General features: G+C 36.8%; 1 protein-coding gene across 1 annotated transcript in view; it reads left to right on the plus strand.

Moving 5' to 3' along the window:
* DNAAF9 (dynein axonemal assembly factor 9) overlaps window positions 1-13,729 on the plus strand; it is a gene marked incomplete at its 5' end in the record, with an annotated part of 76,246 nt that extends 62,517 nt beyond the window's left edge. Inside the window, 8 exons of the mRNA XM_082481996.1 lie at window positions 2,282-2,417; window positions 2,766-2,852; window positions 3,970-4,076; window positions 4,759-4,833; window positions 4,983-5,185; window positions 6,872-6,937; window positions 7,574-7,667; window positions 9,229-13,729. Coding sequence (XP_082338122.1) covers window positions 2,282-2,417; window positions 2,766-2,852; window positions 3,970-4,076; window positions 4,759-4,833; window positions 4,983-5,185; window positions 6,872-6,937; window positions 7,574-7,667; window positions 9,229-9,341 — 881 coding nt within the window. The 3' untranslated portion in view covers window positions 9,342-13,729. The remainder of the gene's footprint in view (window positions 1-2,281; window positions 2,418-2,765; window positions 2,853-3,969; window positions 4,077-4,758; window positions 4,834-4,982; window positions 5,186-6,871; window positions 6,938-7,573; window positions 7,668-9,228) is intronic.
* Window positions 13,730-15,325: the final 1,596 nt, after the last annotated feature.

The following is a 15,325-nucleotide window of genomic DNA, read 5'->3' on the forward strand; positions in this document are numbered from 1 at the left end:
AGGAGCGTGAGACAAGATGCATAGGTTTCTGATTAGCTAGATATTTTATTCCTGGAATCTTCTTAACTTTAAGCTTTGCCACCTTAGTCCCTGTCAATTACCTATTCTCTCTGAGGTATAGTGCTTCTAACTGTAATATATGCTTCGTAGCATTTATGTTATACAGTCTTTTTATTGTTCTGTGCCAACTTCACAGAAAGTATAACTATGTTTTTAATTAAACTTGACTTTTAAATCAATATCAAGTTTGGGAACATTAAGGAAAAAACCCACTGTGCGTATCACACCCACAATGTGGTGGTTGTTGATTAGCTTATTCATACTTTTCATCTTAATTGCATGATCTACATAATAATTACAAGCATGCGTGTGACTTAAATTTCTAAGCATGCTTGCTGTTCTACCCCCCTCCCCATCTCTTTCAAGCAACTGTGTATTGGAGAAAACTTACATGTTCTGAAATTGGAGTGGAAACTTCTGTGGGGGATTAAAAAAAGAGAAATACTAATGATGGAAATTTGCTTGGGCTATTATTAAAATTCTAGCTTGAAAGGGTCAGTGATGTAAGTAACAGTGATTGGGAGCATATGGTATAATATAAGTAGCCCAGAAACATTTGGTATAGAAATGTCTGTGTAAAGAAGCCTCTGCAAGGATTAATGTACTTTAAAGACTTCTGTAAAGATCAGGAATAACTGTAGGCAACAGATCATGGCGTGAGCTTCATTACATATTCTGCTTTACATAGTGATGAGTTGGGGTCAGGGGAAATGCTTCCTGGTTCAATTGTTCATGGATATTCGAGAGTTTATTGTTCTGTCTTACAGTGTATCTGTAGTTAACAGGAAAGTGTCTGAAACGAGCTGCTCATCTTGAGCAAAGAAATAGCATTCCCTACACATTCTGGACGATATTGACGTCCTAGGGAGTCAATCTCTTTGAGGAACTGGGCTGAAATTCACTCTGATGTCATGCCTTTTTGATATAATTCAAAAGCAGAAATTAGTCGGATGATGTGTGGTATGTCATCTTGCATTTTTTCCTTAATGAGATCCTTTCCAGTGCCCAATGCTTGATGTCTGTGATCGTTGGTGTGTTATTTCTGATTGTCTTCAGAGGCATATGCAGTAGCAGCAGTTGGTTCTCATTTAACATGAAATTTGTCTTATATCTGTCAAGACAGCAGATATAACATGAAGACTGTGTTGTCGTCTTCAAATCTTGGAAAGTTTTTGCTTAAGAAGAGCAGCTGCTTCTTCAGTGAAATTAGTAGCACTATGTGCAAAGTGAAGGGATACTGCTAAGTCTGAAAAAGGAATTGCTTTTCTCGTGGCGCGGCTGAGTCTTTTTGGGAATTGGGGCTCAGGACAAATCGTTATCCTATTGTTTTTCTCTGTTATCTTTTTTGATGCCTTGTGGGTTCAGACTTGCGGTCTGAATACCATTTTGAGGTCTGTCTTTAAAAACAGAGACAAAAGAAACCCAACAAACCCTTCTCTTGTTTTTGGCCGTGGCAACTGTCAGTCCAAAATACTGAGTTTTAGCTGTTTAGCCTATCTTTCTACATGTTGAATTTGCCCAGAGGCTTTAAACATCAGTATTTTTTACTTAACCAATCCTTCTCATTGATTCTCATATGAATTTATTCTTTTAATTAATTGTTGTTTTGATTAACTGAGTCTAAATTACTTCTGTTACACGGCCTGTCTAATTAAAAGAAAAATGCCTTGACCTGGTATAGCTGTGTTTTGGCAAAGCAGGCCTTCCTCATTAGTCACGTCATCTTCAGTGGCTGGCGTTGTATAGGCTCATGTTTTTAATTTTTTTTCTTTTTTTGTAAGACTATTTTCACTGAATCATAAGAACTCCTAGATTACAACATCCTGCCTCTTTCTCCTCGAGTCATTTGAGTGACTGAAACGGTTTGTCTCCTTCAGGAGGTATAATTCCTGCATGTCTACGGGCTGTGACAGAATGGGTTTCTGAGCTACCGGCCCTCTAGATGCAATTGCAAAATAAATAGTTAATGTTAATTCTGAGTTTTGTTATTCCACAGTGTTCATGTGTGGTTAGATGTGCTTCTGGGTTTTTGCTGCACAGACAAGAGATGAGAGGTTTCTTGCTTGTTTATTTTTCTTGTGTGTTTGTTTTCCCCGTAGTAATGTTAATGTAGTGAGATGGAAGGAAAATAAGAGAAGAATGTCTGTTATATTACTTAATTGTTTTTAGTCACTGTTGCATACCTGACTTCTATAAACTATCCTCTGATTTCCTTACACAGGACTGGTGAGCAACGTGGTTTTCACAAGTCATGCTACAGAGCAGAAGCATCCGCTCCTTATGCAACTGCAGAGTCTTATCCGAGCGGCAAATCCTGCTGTTTCATTCATCTTGGCAGAAAATGGAGTTGTAACTAGGTAATGTTAGTCACTGTGCAGTACTTATCACTTTTGGCAGATGAGACACATAGAAAATTATATTGTCTTGTTTTACTTTGGTAACTTGTACAAAAGAGATGCAAATTTTTCGTAATTACTTCTCATGCGAAAGGTATCTTCCTTTAAACTTATAGTCATATAGGGATCAGGAAATGTATGGTTTTGTTTGCAGCATATGATTTATCTTCCTGTTACTTTCATACTAAGGGAAAAATACTCTTAATTTTACTGTGACTAACACATTCTGTTTTATGTAAGTAGCATATGGATAGTGGCCATTTTTTTGAACTTATAAAATTAAAAATCTTCATCTTTATCTCTTTATAGGAATGAGGATATTGAATTAATTCTCTCAGAAAGCAGTTTTTCAAATCCTCAGATGATGAGAGCTCGATATTTAATGTATCCTGGCTGGCAAGTATCTAGACTGAGAAATATTAAAAGTATTTTTCTAATTAACTTGAAGATTAAAAAGTCTCACTAACTTAATTTATATTTTTTTTTTTTCAAGACTACTCATTTGGAACAGGCAATAGCTTTGTAAATCATTTTTAAAAGAGCTGATGAGTATTCTTAGTAGATACACGATTGCTGTCCTTTTTTGGGGAAAAAGTCCTTTCTGGACACCATTTAAATCAATGGAAAGAATACTGTTGCTTTTCAGAAGAATAGAAAAGAACCCTCTGGGAATAAGCTGGGAAGGATAGGGATGGGTGAGGTCAATAATGACTAGAGTAATTTCATTCTGACAGCTATTCAGCCTTACTGGAATGAACTTTCTATGTCAGTCTAGCTATTAGCAGAACAATTATTCGTAAAAACCAGCAACCTTATTGACAGTCTTGGCAGAGGCGCTAAGGGTGCAATAATACATAGTACCAAGCTTTCCATTTAATACTAAGGGATATATTTTGTGGTTCAGGGTTCTTTAAACATCTTGTTGCAGTTATCAGTGCTGCACCTATTTGGCAGAAAACGTAAACTTGTCAGTTGTTGTAACCCCTGGCTGACTGTTTCCTAGTTACAGTTACGGTGTTGGAAGCATGATTTATTTACCATACCTTAGCAGTTCTGTATGCATGTCTATCTTTTTATTCATAATTCTTGCTCTAAATTGGATGCAAGTAAAGCTCCTAAAGTAAACTGGCACAAGGCTTGGGATGTCAGCGCTGCTTGTGAATTGCGTGGAGCCAAAGGATGAGAGAGAAAGCAGGAAAAGAAAGTATTTAAAACTTTTGGACAACTGTTAATTTATTCAATGACAGTATGCAAGAATAGTATGTAGATAGTATGTAAGAAAAAAAAATAGCAGCAAGAAGAGCATCAAAAAGAGCCCTGAGCTCTTTGAACAACCTAATACTGTTAATATCACCTTCTCATGAATGTCTTGGGGAAGAAAGCTTAGTATTTTTCTTCCTATGACCAAGGCTTACCTGTGATGAAGTAATAGATGTTTCTTTTAAGAAGTCTGTTAGATGAAAAGCACAAGTGTGTGTTTCCTGTAAGTTGAAGTGTTTGTTTTTGTCTTAAGGTATGAAGGTAAATACGGAGCTGGGTCTGTCTTCCCTCCAATGGTTCAGATCTGTGTATGGTTTAATCGTCCTCTAGAAAAAACACGATTTGTGACCAAATGTAAAGGTACTAATGAACTTTGACTGACTTGATTTAAATGCAAGTTTGAAATACTGAGAAATAGAGGGGAAGGAAGGCACTGATGTAGCACAGTTATTTAATTACTGATGAAGTAAGCTTCTAATTGAAAATTCAGCTTTCCTTCCTTAAAGGACAGTAAATTGTCATCTTTAGTGTCTGCTCTGGAAGATTGATCCATGATTTTGTTCAGATGAAAATCTAATTTAATTTTTGGTTTCTAGAGACTGAGACACTTATCATTATTTTATGTTTAATTTTTTTTAGTAGTGTCAAAATACAGTTTATAAGTGACCATCAGCTTCTACTTTTTATGCCAAATAATTCTTTGTAGTTACTAGAAAATAGGCTCAACTCTGTGCTAGGCTACTAGATTAGATATATAATCTTGCCTTTCGTTCTTTCCTTAGCAAAACAGTGTTAAGGAGCACCATTTTACTTTCCACACACACTGTAAGCATTCATTATGCCAAACACATGTTATTTCCCACCTACCCCATAGCAAAGAAATGAGAATATATAGAAACGTTATGTAGTGGGGGACACTGCAGCTTTTTCCCCTGAAGCACTAGGATGTGGATTAGAGACCTGTAGCATAGGTCTGACCAGAAGCTACACCAAGGGTGAGAGCAATAAGTGAAATAATATGTTTGTCTTCTATTTCAAACAGCGATTAAGTCATTGCTAAAGCCAAGTCCTTTTTCTGGAAACATTTATCACATCATGGGCAAAGTTAAGTTTTCAGGTAAGGGCAAATTGCTACTTATGTGTTGTCTTGTGGTTGTAGTGCATGTATATGTATTGTAATGTACTCTATTCTGTCTACACCAGTGTGTTGATGTTAAATTAGATTAGCAATTATCAAGATGTTTTTTTCTTCCATCTTCTTGTTAGATTCTGATAAAGTGATTGAAGTCTGTCACAACACATCATCTAATTCACTAAGCCTTGTGCCTGTTCAGGAGGGGCCAACTCCTCCTGATTCAAGAAGCGATAACCGAGATTGCAGCAGTCAACAGGAGTGCTTCCTTGTGTTCATTGGCTGCTCTCTTAAGGAAGAAGATATAAAAGACTGGCTGAGAGAAACTGCAAAACAGGTTCGTGGACATGTTTACTGCTGTTCAGTATGATCTGTTTGGCATTTCTTAATGACAAAAGGGAGGAATCTGAGTGTCTTGATGAAACTTTTTTTTTTTTAATCTCTTTTCTGTGAAGGTATTAGCATTCCAGGGTGTAACTGTATTTCAGACGGAGGACTAACAGTTTGCAAATGTGTGTTGTAATTTGTGTATTGTTTTAATATCTGCTACAGTGTATTTGTGGATTGTGCTTTTCAATGCTTGGGCAAATGGACTACGTCCAGAATAAACACAATATGATTTAGCTGAGACGTGATTGCCAAAAGCTAAAGTGTAGTATGAAATAAATCTTCTTGAAGTACCTGAACACTCCAAAGCTAAAAACTGTTTTGATTCACTAAATTAAACCTCCTTGGAATTAGTCCACTGAAATGGTGTAGGTTTTTTTTTCATTTTGTCTTGCTTAATTTGTCAAGTGTGCAGCTATGTGAGACTTCATGTATTTCTGTATGGCTAGTGTACCTATGTAATAGAAGTTGGAGTAGGGAACAGGGAATATGCACATCAGAAGAAGCCTAGAACACACATTTTCCAGTTGTTGTTTCTTGCTAACTTCACACAGTGACTGGCATGACCTCACCAGCAGTGCAGGGTAAGATGGTTTGCTGCTACACAATGAAATAATACCAGCAGGTATTATTTTTGCCAGGCTGCACATTAAGATGTTCGGAAGTGAGTTGTGAGGTTTGTTTCAGAAATATACTTGGAATGAAACCGTTCAACCATACAAACTGCATATTTTAGCACTCTAGTTGGAACCTGAGCCTGTAGTTCCAACTGTGCCCTTTCGTGATGCCCATTTTGGAACATTTGTTAGTTGAAAATACTTGTGGTTACTTCTTTATGACTTAGGATTTGCATGGTATCCCCAAAAGTTGTGTAGGAAGGGGAAAAAAGTTTCCTGCAGACCATTGTTGGAGCTGTCCCTAAGGATCTTCAGGTTCTCACCTCTGTTCTCCTAGCAGGTTGTGTTACTTCAGGGAGGTATACATTTTCTGTGATGATATCTCATGCTCTGTACATATCGTATGGGCAATATATAGAGACAAATTCTTTTGACATGTAAGAAAGCACTGTATGGAATACCATTTTAATTTTATGAAATGCCAACTCTCAAGGGTGAAGTGCTTCCTCTTTGAGCAGTTCAAGACTACAGATAGTCTTTGTACAGTCTCACTGGTCATAGCTAATTTAGGGTTTCAGATAGTTCTGAGAGTTGCTGCATGAAAGAAAACTAGATTGTTTTTCTGTTCCTGTGCCAGTTTTCTTCGTTTTTTTTTTTTTTGCAGTAGAGCTGTATTTAAATTATATTATTTAAAATACTTTTAGAATTTGTCATTTCTAACAGTGCCTTATGTAAGATCACTTAATTTACACTTTTGTGTGAGTGTCTTGATATAATTGAATAATTCTGTCTAGAAATTTAATTTTTAAAATACATGCTTCTAAAAGGAGTATTGCTGGGCTTGAGCATGATAGCATGGGATCATAGATTTCACTACCATTATCCACATTTTCAAGACAACTTACTTTTCTGTTTAGTGGTTTGGGTTGTTTGTTTGTTTGTTTTTCTTAACATCAGTAAACTGTAGTATTGCATTGTCACTCAGTACGTATATAACTGGGGTCTAATTCTTAATACAGAAACCGCAGAGGAAAGCCCTGAAAACCAGAGGAATGCTAACTCTTCAGGAAATAAAAAACATTCATGTAAGTAGAAGCAATTAATAGCAAGTCCCTTTTGGCTGATTTTCTTAAATATCCATTTGTATGATAGAGTACCTCCCGTACATGCCATAACAAGTGTGCTGAGCACTAAATTATTGTAGCACTTACTGTCTTTATATATACACGAAACATAACTGAGGCAGTGCAGGAGGGATTAGAGAGATAAATCTTGGTGTTATCTCAGGGCTTCAAGTTAGCTCTGAAAAGTAGGGGGAGGTGTAGGGTATTGCACAGATTTTTCATTACTGTAATGGTCTTTCCCCATCTTGGCTCCCTGTTCTGTGCTGTGCAGGTTGTCACAAGCAAATTAGGATCCCAAATGCTTAATCCTGCCCTCATTACCTACCTTTAGGTTGCAAGTGTTATCTGTAAAATTGGGATCTTAAGAGTTTGGCATGGCTATGATTAGTGTTGCTGTGCATAACTCACCTAGTCAATATAAATGTCATTTGTCACACTGTTTTTTCAGAGCACTCCTTTATAGCCAGGAGCCATACTTTCCTCCCTGGCTGTTAAGTTCGGCAGAAGGAATTTTTGTTTTATCTATTTGTTAGGACTGTTTCTAAGCAGTTTTGAGTTTAAAATGTTTAATGTATGGTATATGCTTTCATAATGTAGGTGAAACGCCACTTGGATCCACTTCCAGCTGGTTATTTTTACAACGGGACTCAATTTGTGAATTTTTTTGGTGACAAAATGGACTACCATCCATGTATCCTTTAAAATGTGGGGTTTTTTTGGTGAAGGTTTTAGGTAGGCAACAGGCTACGCAACTCTGAAGTGTAGATTCAAAGCAGATGATATGGTGAAGAGCCAGTTTGTTTGCAAGTGGTAGTATGAAGTGAAAAGTTTTGTACGTTAAATCTGTGTGTGGCTACATGCCATTTAAAGCTTACTGTTAAAACCCTTTTTCAGAAATATGATCTAAAAAGCAGAATAGAACCAACAAAACAATCCCCAAACTGTACATGAGCTTATGCAGAGAATAATTTATGGACCACAGCTTGTCAAAAAAATATTTTTCAGACCAAATAGTGCTATAATACTGCTTAATGCCTGGTCATGACTGATAAAACTTCCAAATTAATATAATTTTGTGTGCATGCACATGCGTGCACACACTGAAGTAAAAACAATCAGGGTTGTTTTACTACAGTATCCTTTTTTCTGCCACATATTTTGTGGTGAAGCTGATGTTAAATGATTGTTCTCATTTTGTAACTCAGTATGAGAAAAAACTTACTGGATGCAATGCAGTAGTATGAACAGGGTGTTCAGAATTAGATGTGGACATGCCTTTATTTGTAATCACTTTTAAAAGTCACTTAAGCTAGTAAAATCTTATTTTAAAACTACTTCAGCCTAGTAGGCAGTATGATTAACTTATCAAATTGTGGCATATACGCATTTGTAAATGAACTGTCGTTGTGGTCTTATTTGGTGTCAGCTTACAGAACACGAGCTACAGCTGAAGTAGGGTCCTCTGGATTTCGTTCCAGAAATTATTTTTATTTTTTAATTTAAACCTGATCATGTTTTTGTCTTTGGCAAGAAATGCCAGAATAGTACTAATGTTTCAGTGTATTCCTGTTCTGCTTTCTTGTTTTCATAACTTGCTATTGCTTTTGTCTTTGTTTTATTACTGAAATTTCAAATTTGGTCTTATATTCCCACTTTACTTTTCACTTGAATGTTGAAAAACTTTACAAAAATCCAAGTGGGTTCTGTGATTCTGTTTTGGAATACAAAGAAACAGTTATTTTCTATGCCCTATGGGACAACTTTAAAATTTTAAACCAGCAGACTTGTGTCTGCAGGGTAGGCTCCTAGCTAGGAAATGCTGGCAGAAAATATCCTAACAGCAAACTTGGACTTCAATATTCACTGGACCTTTGCTCCACCACCATCTTGGTGTTTAGCAATAGAAGATATGGGCACTGGTTAACCACTTCTGGTTGATTTGAATTTTGGGCAGAGTTTTTCAGACTTCCACTTAACCAAAATAGCTGTAAACATTTGCAAACCTGTTATAGTTTTGCTGTTCCTGTATTCTTCCTCTTGATTGGGAAATGTCTATTTTGCAACTCCTATGTTCCTCAGTAATGCAGAGTAGTTGTGGTTAGGTCTGGCTGCGGGACTTCCAGAAGGTAATCTATTGAATTTCTGCTTTCAGTAAGTGTCGCTGAACTGGCACATCCTTCAAAAAACTCTGTATGTTCTTTTCTAATGAACGCTATTTGCCCAAATGCTTTTCCTTAGTTTTTCAAAATCAGTGATGGACCAATTCATGAACGATTACTTGGAAGAAGCCAACAGGGAAATAGAGAAGTACAACAGAGAACTAGAAGAACAAGAGTATCATGATCTCTTTGAGCAAAAGACATAAGCATCTGCATTCTGTGCATTTCTGAACTGCCTACTGTCAGTAACCAAAAATGCTGTTGTCCTTGCTGGTTAACTAGAAAATTAAGTGAAATGTCAGTTTTCAGCACTCCTTTTAAAATGAAGAGATCATTCCTGTAAGGTTGGCATTTTAATATGGTAACTGCTTAGCTGTTTGTACTGTCAGGTTTGCTTCCACTTCACCTTAATTCCAGACTGTAGAAAGCATCACCTGGAATCTCTGCCTAGTAGTGGAAATTTATTTAAAAGAAGAAGAAAAGAAGCAAAACTATTATTTCTTAGTATGTCAGAATGTAATCACAGATTTGGTCTGTCGTGCAGATAATCAAACCGCTTTAATCTCTGGGTGTCCCTTGAAACTTGTTGCACAGGAGCGTTGATGAGCAGTGGTATACGTCAGTATGTGGGACTGGGGGATGTTCCTAAAGCGAGAAATGGGGGAACATTTAAAAAACTCAGAAGAGTACCTAATCCCACAGCTGTTAGGGTGTTCCCAAAGTGAGAAGTGGGGGAACACTTGAAAAACTCAGACAGTACCTAATCCTATATCTATTGGGGTGTTCCAAAAGCAAGAAATGGGGGAACAATTAAAAAAAAACTCGGAAGAGTACCTAATCCCACAGCTGTTAGGGTGTTCCCAAAGCGAGAAATGGGGGGACAATTGAAAAAAAACTCGGAAGAGTACCTAATCCCACAGCTGTTAGGGTGTTCCCAAAGCGAGAAATGGGGGGACAATTGAAAAAAAACTCGGAAGAGTACCTAATCCCACAGCTGTTAGGGTGTTCCCAAAGCGAGAAATGGGGGAACACTTAGGCATTTGCATTTTTCTGAGGGGACAGCGTGTCTCATAACCTCTGCACAGTTTGAATCTGCAGTCGAAAATTTGACTTTTTTAAAGAAAAGGGTGAAGCGAGATAAGTAGTGATATCTTGCTTTCTTCTAAGTGTTGTTATTAGTGTTCTAGAAAATAGTATGACATGAATGGCAGTAATCGCAACTTGCTGTTTCTTAGAAGATTATCTCTGAAGGATTCTTATTTCAGTACTAAAAACTAAAAGCAAGAGAAGAGGGAGATTCTTTAACTAAAGAATTCCTTTTCATGAAAATGACTTATTTCCAAAGGTAAAACATATACTTGAAGTATGAAAGAGGTTGTCTGAAGCTGTCGGGAGCATTTGCACGCTGTAACATTTCACTAAACTAATACACCAGGTTTTAAGTACTTGCAACAAAACCTTTGCAGTTGCTAAATGGTATCATAATAGGTATTCTGGCAACTTGTCTCCTGACTTAATTTAGTACAATTTTAAGTGAGACTTCATAGATCACTGACTGAAGGATTATAAAGTACCCTAGCATCTTCTTAAAGGTAATTATTGAAGCTTATTTGAATAAGCAGATTATTGTAGCATGCTGTGCGTTCAGAATTTAGTCAAGTGAAAACAGTCCAGGAGGAATTTTTTATTTTCATATTCCTTTGTCTTCAGAACTGCTCAATCTTCTAATACAACTGCAACTTTTCTTTTTGGTCAGGTGTATGTAATGCAGTAAGAAATGGAATGAGTAATTTCTTACAGAACACTTAAAATACTTGCAACGTGTCCACACAGTCTCTTTCTCTGACAGGAAAACAAGATTTAACTCCTGCCATCAAACCTAAGGCTAGATACAGTTTTGCCTTACTTAAGAAATATATTTTTTACCTTTGGAATCTGAAAAGGCTGAAATTTCAAAAAGCCTGTCAAAAACTGAACCACCTTGTAGGTAGACTGTCAGTACGCATTGCTACTAGCTGGCTCGGTGCCTGCGCTGCGGTGATTATACAGTGCAGAGGTGGAATTCCAGGTGCTGCAGATTAGGATATAGATGTTGATAAGGTTTCGTTATTAGCTTTTTTGCTAGATTTAAAAAGCTGTCTGAATTTAAGAAGTTTTGGGGTTTTTTTTTTTTGCACATCACGAGACTTTATAAACTACTTGTATCCTGTTAAAGTACAGTAAAAGCCAGCGATTAGTTTGTGTTTCTAGGCTTTCTGGGGTAACCCGTATTACAGCTATAGAGCATCATGATAAGGCTCGTGAGTTTATCTATGCATGGCTATACTTTAGTCTTAATATACTGTAGTGCCTGGTAGAGTAAGCGTAGCTAGCAGTGGATTTGGGGGGCTAGCGGGTGTTTACAAACTAAGTACAGTTGGTTGCATGAAACTATTTATCAGACCAGGATTATTAGAGTACAAAATTCTGGTTGTAACACTGCAATACAAAGGGGCATTAGAAAATTTTTTAAAAATTATAGTTGTTTGCCAATAAAACTTAGTGTAAACCCGGTGTGCTCCTTCTCAGTACAAGTTATCTAATCTGCAAAGCCATATTTCTAGAATAGTGGTATGACTATGTAATGTCAGAAGAAATACCAGTGGTTGGGACAGCAGGCATATCGTTGATGCTTTGTCTCAACTTGGGAGTCAATAACTGAGTAGGTTTAAGTGCAATTGATTGAACGATAGATGAAGATACTGTAGCTTATTTTGCTCTGCTGAACTCTTTTTAAGGACTCCAATTTGTGCAGCTCTCGCAAATAACTGTTGATGGGACTAATTCATCTGGGGTTGGCGTAGCGAGTTGTAATTACAAGTGAGATGCCCTGTGAACAAAAAGGAAATAAGTGCTCAAAATTGGCGTGCTACTGTGCAAATTGAGCTGTTCCTTAGAAACTGAAGCAGAAGAGCTCAGAACAAAGGCCTAGTATACTTATATACTGTCCTGCATGCTATATGGTAATAGCTGTGTATTATAAAGACCTTTCACCATACTGGTACTATTTCAATTAATATATTTTGGTATTGAAATAATTTGATTACCTCAATTCTTTTTTTTTTTTTTATTTTTGAACTGTGACTTTAAAACAGAAAAAAATACCGAAATAGTGAAACTGTGACAATGGTATCCTTTAAACGTAGTAGTGCCTTGCAGATGACACCATTTATTCATGAAGCATAAAATAAATGGATGTCATGGGTTGTATTGCTTGCACCCTCTGTTTTTTTTAAAGGAAAAACGGTTTTGGTGAAAGGACTTAAAATTAACCTAGTGAAGAATATTAGCACAAATGGTTAAACTGTTTAAAAGAAAACTCTTTGAGGACTAAAATGTCTAAATGCCTGATGCTGCTGATAGTTTAATAGCAGTTGCTGATTATTTTGGAGATACTTCTAACAATCAGCAGCACTTTTTTTAGGAGAAGAGCATAACTTTTGTACTCTGGTCAGAGATGTTTATACTGTATCAAACCCCATCTATAGGGTAATCTGGTTTCCTCACTCTTTTGAAGTCGAGGTGAGGATCGAGATACTTCTAAAGATCTAGTTTTGAAATTTTTTTTAGCTACTGTAAAACTAAAAAAAAAAAAAAAGCACCATTTCTAAACCGCAAATGTTGGAATACAGAAAAAGTGCCATTACACTGTTCCTTTATCTTTTACTGTATTTTGAAAATTGGTAACAGTAACTTTGTGTCCAGGCATTTCTGATATTGTGCAGAAGTGCTGAGAGTCCTCAAGGGGTTTACATGCTATGCTGACCTTCATGTTAGCAGCTTGTGGTGGTGTCTTTTTTTTTTTTTTCCCCTCACCGAGAATGAGTGTGATCAGAAGTTACTGAAGTTATAGGGAGAAAAATGTGATAAACTTAGGAGAGGAACATTTGCAACTTAAATGGCGCTGCAATCTCTGAGTATTTTATATTAAGCTGTGCAATTTGGTATTACTCCAGTTTTACACTTTGCATTTAACAAAACTGATTGCAGGGAGGATTTAAGTTGCACGTAAAAGTTCCCTAATAAGTTTTTTATCGTTATTATTTTTTAATTGAAACTTTTCTGAATTTGCACAGATTTAAGCTCTGGAATACTTTGATATTCTTAAAAGGGAAAAATCGTAACTAGTATAGTGAATTGTAAACTGTGAGTTGTTAGAACCGCATTGTTGATCTAATTTTAGATTGTTTAAAAATGTACCTCAGAAAGCTAGTGAGAAATTGCTTTGGTTTTACACAAGTCAGATACTAATGTAACACTTCTCACTTTACAATGTGCCAAAATTCACTTTTATACTAGTTCTCAATGCTTTAATATTTGCAACTTTAAGTTAAAAACTTGTATTTACAAACACTACTGTAACTTCAGTTAAACTGAATTGTGTGATTGAAGCTTTTTGCCTATTGTATTTATTACACAACTTGATTCAGTAAATATAAAATTACCTTTCCATTTATTTTTGTATTGTTTTACATGTTTATACCTGCAGTTTGTGTGACTTTTACACCTGTAACTCAGATGTGATGGAAAGAACCAATAAACAGTGTCCATCTGCTGTCTGTCTTTGACTTCTTTAATAAACTCACTATTTCCTAAACTTAAATTTTTTAGCTTTGAGTTTATATTCAAACTAAAATGTAAAGATTTAAGGGACTTTTTAAAGCTGCTATTTTAAGTTTAGACTTTCTTGCTTGGGCTTCTAGTTGGGTAAAATTCTAAAATAGTTATAGGCTGGAGGATATTAATCAGCTTCATGCCTGCTTGTCCGTCTTTCAACAACTGTACGTATGCATAAGTTGATAGTTGCAGATACACAAATGCAAGAGCTAAATCCCACTCCTTGTATTCATATAAATGAGGATGTGGTTTCAAGATCGGCTTGCGTTGATCTAAAATCAGGCTGCCACTGAGAGGGCAATCCCACCTTACCCTCCTTTTTCTGCTTTGGTCGCTGAGTGGGAGGCTGTGCATGAGTCAGAGCAGTTTGCTGGTTAAACTGAATCTGCAAATGATTTCTGTCTCGGTTTCACAATGCTTTTGTATACTTTTTGTTGTTGTAGGAAGGTTTTGTGCTCGATTGATTTTTTTTTTTTTTGTTATTATTATTTTTTAATTTTTAAATGAGCTCTTGATGTAAAAACAGCATGTTAAATTCAACCTGTTTTGCATACTCCAGGTACACACACGAGAAATAGTAGCTTCTGATGCATGGACTGAAATCCAGGAGTTTTCCCTTGTGATGCAACTAGTTTTGCAAAGCGCCTTCCACTTGGAAATGCACTCAGGTTGCGCCCACTGCTTTTGAACTGCTGAGTACGCGCAGTTTCCTTTGACTTTGTGTTACGCACAGTCGACACAACACTGAACAACTATTAGATAGTGATTGTCTGAGAGGAGCAGCCAGTTACTGTTTCAGTATTAGACTGCAGACCCCACAAAACAGTTTGCGTGTCAGCTTTGCCAAGAGCGTTCAGATCCTGTTGCTGCTATCATGTGGGCACATGTTCTCAGCACGAGCATTTGGGCTACGGCTTAGTGCTGGCCAAGTAACTCGGAGGGTTTCAGCCATCCGTCAGGTGCTTCAGTAGGGAAATCGAGTCTTGGTCAGTGGCTTTATTCGTGTCTTACCATGCAGTTATTCTTAAGATGCTCTTCAAATGCAGCTGAATTGCTGAAGGTCAGTGAAAGAAAAGCAACTTCTTTATTACTTTTTTTAAGTCTGCCTGCATTATCTTTCAAGTGAAAATTGCTGTTTTCTCTGGTGTGTAACTCTGCTCACTGCCTTTGCCGTGGTTTCTGCATCTTCCATTCGCTTTGGTTTTTCGAGTTTTAACCTGAGATCAGTTTGTGGTTGATTATTAAAATATAGAAGTCATCATCTTACCAGGATTTTATGAGATGTTCTTTGCAATGAAGTGCTTTTACAGGAAGGCTGCGGAAATTAGACTCTCAGCTCAGGACATGTAGTCATTTGGAGCTGTGGCCGGGAGGAGTACATCAAAAGGGCTGTTTGTAACAGCCCTTTTAGGTTGAGCATAAAGAGAAAAACACTGTGACAAGCGATGGGCTGTTTGTGATCTGGGAATATCTAGAAATTATACCAATACTGAAGTATTGGGATTTTTTTTCAAGAAAAGAGACATGTCCCTTA

Source organism: Vanellus vanellus, assembly GCF_965231255.1.
Source record: "Vanellus vanellus genome assembly, chromosome: 4".
Classification (NCBI taxonomy): domain Eukaryota; kingdom Metazoa; phylum Chordata; class Aves; order Charadriiformes; family Charadriidae; genus Vanellus; species Vanellus vanellus.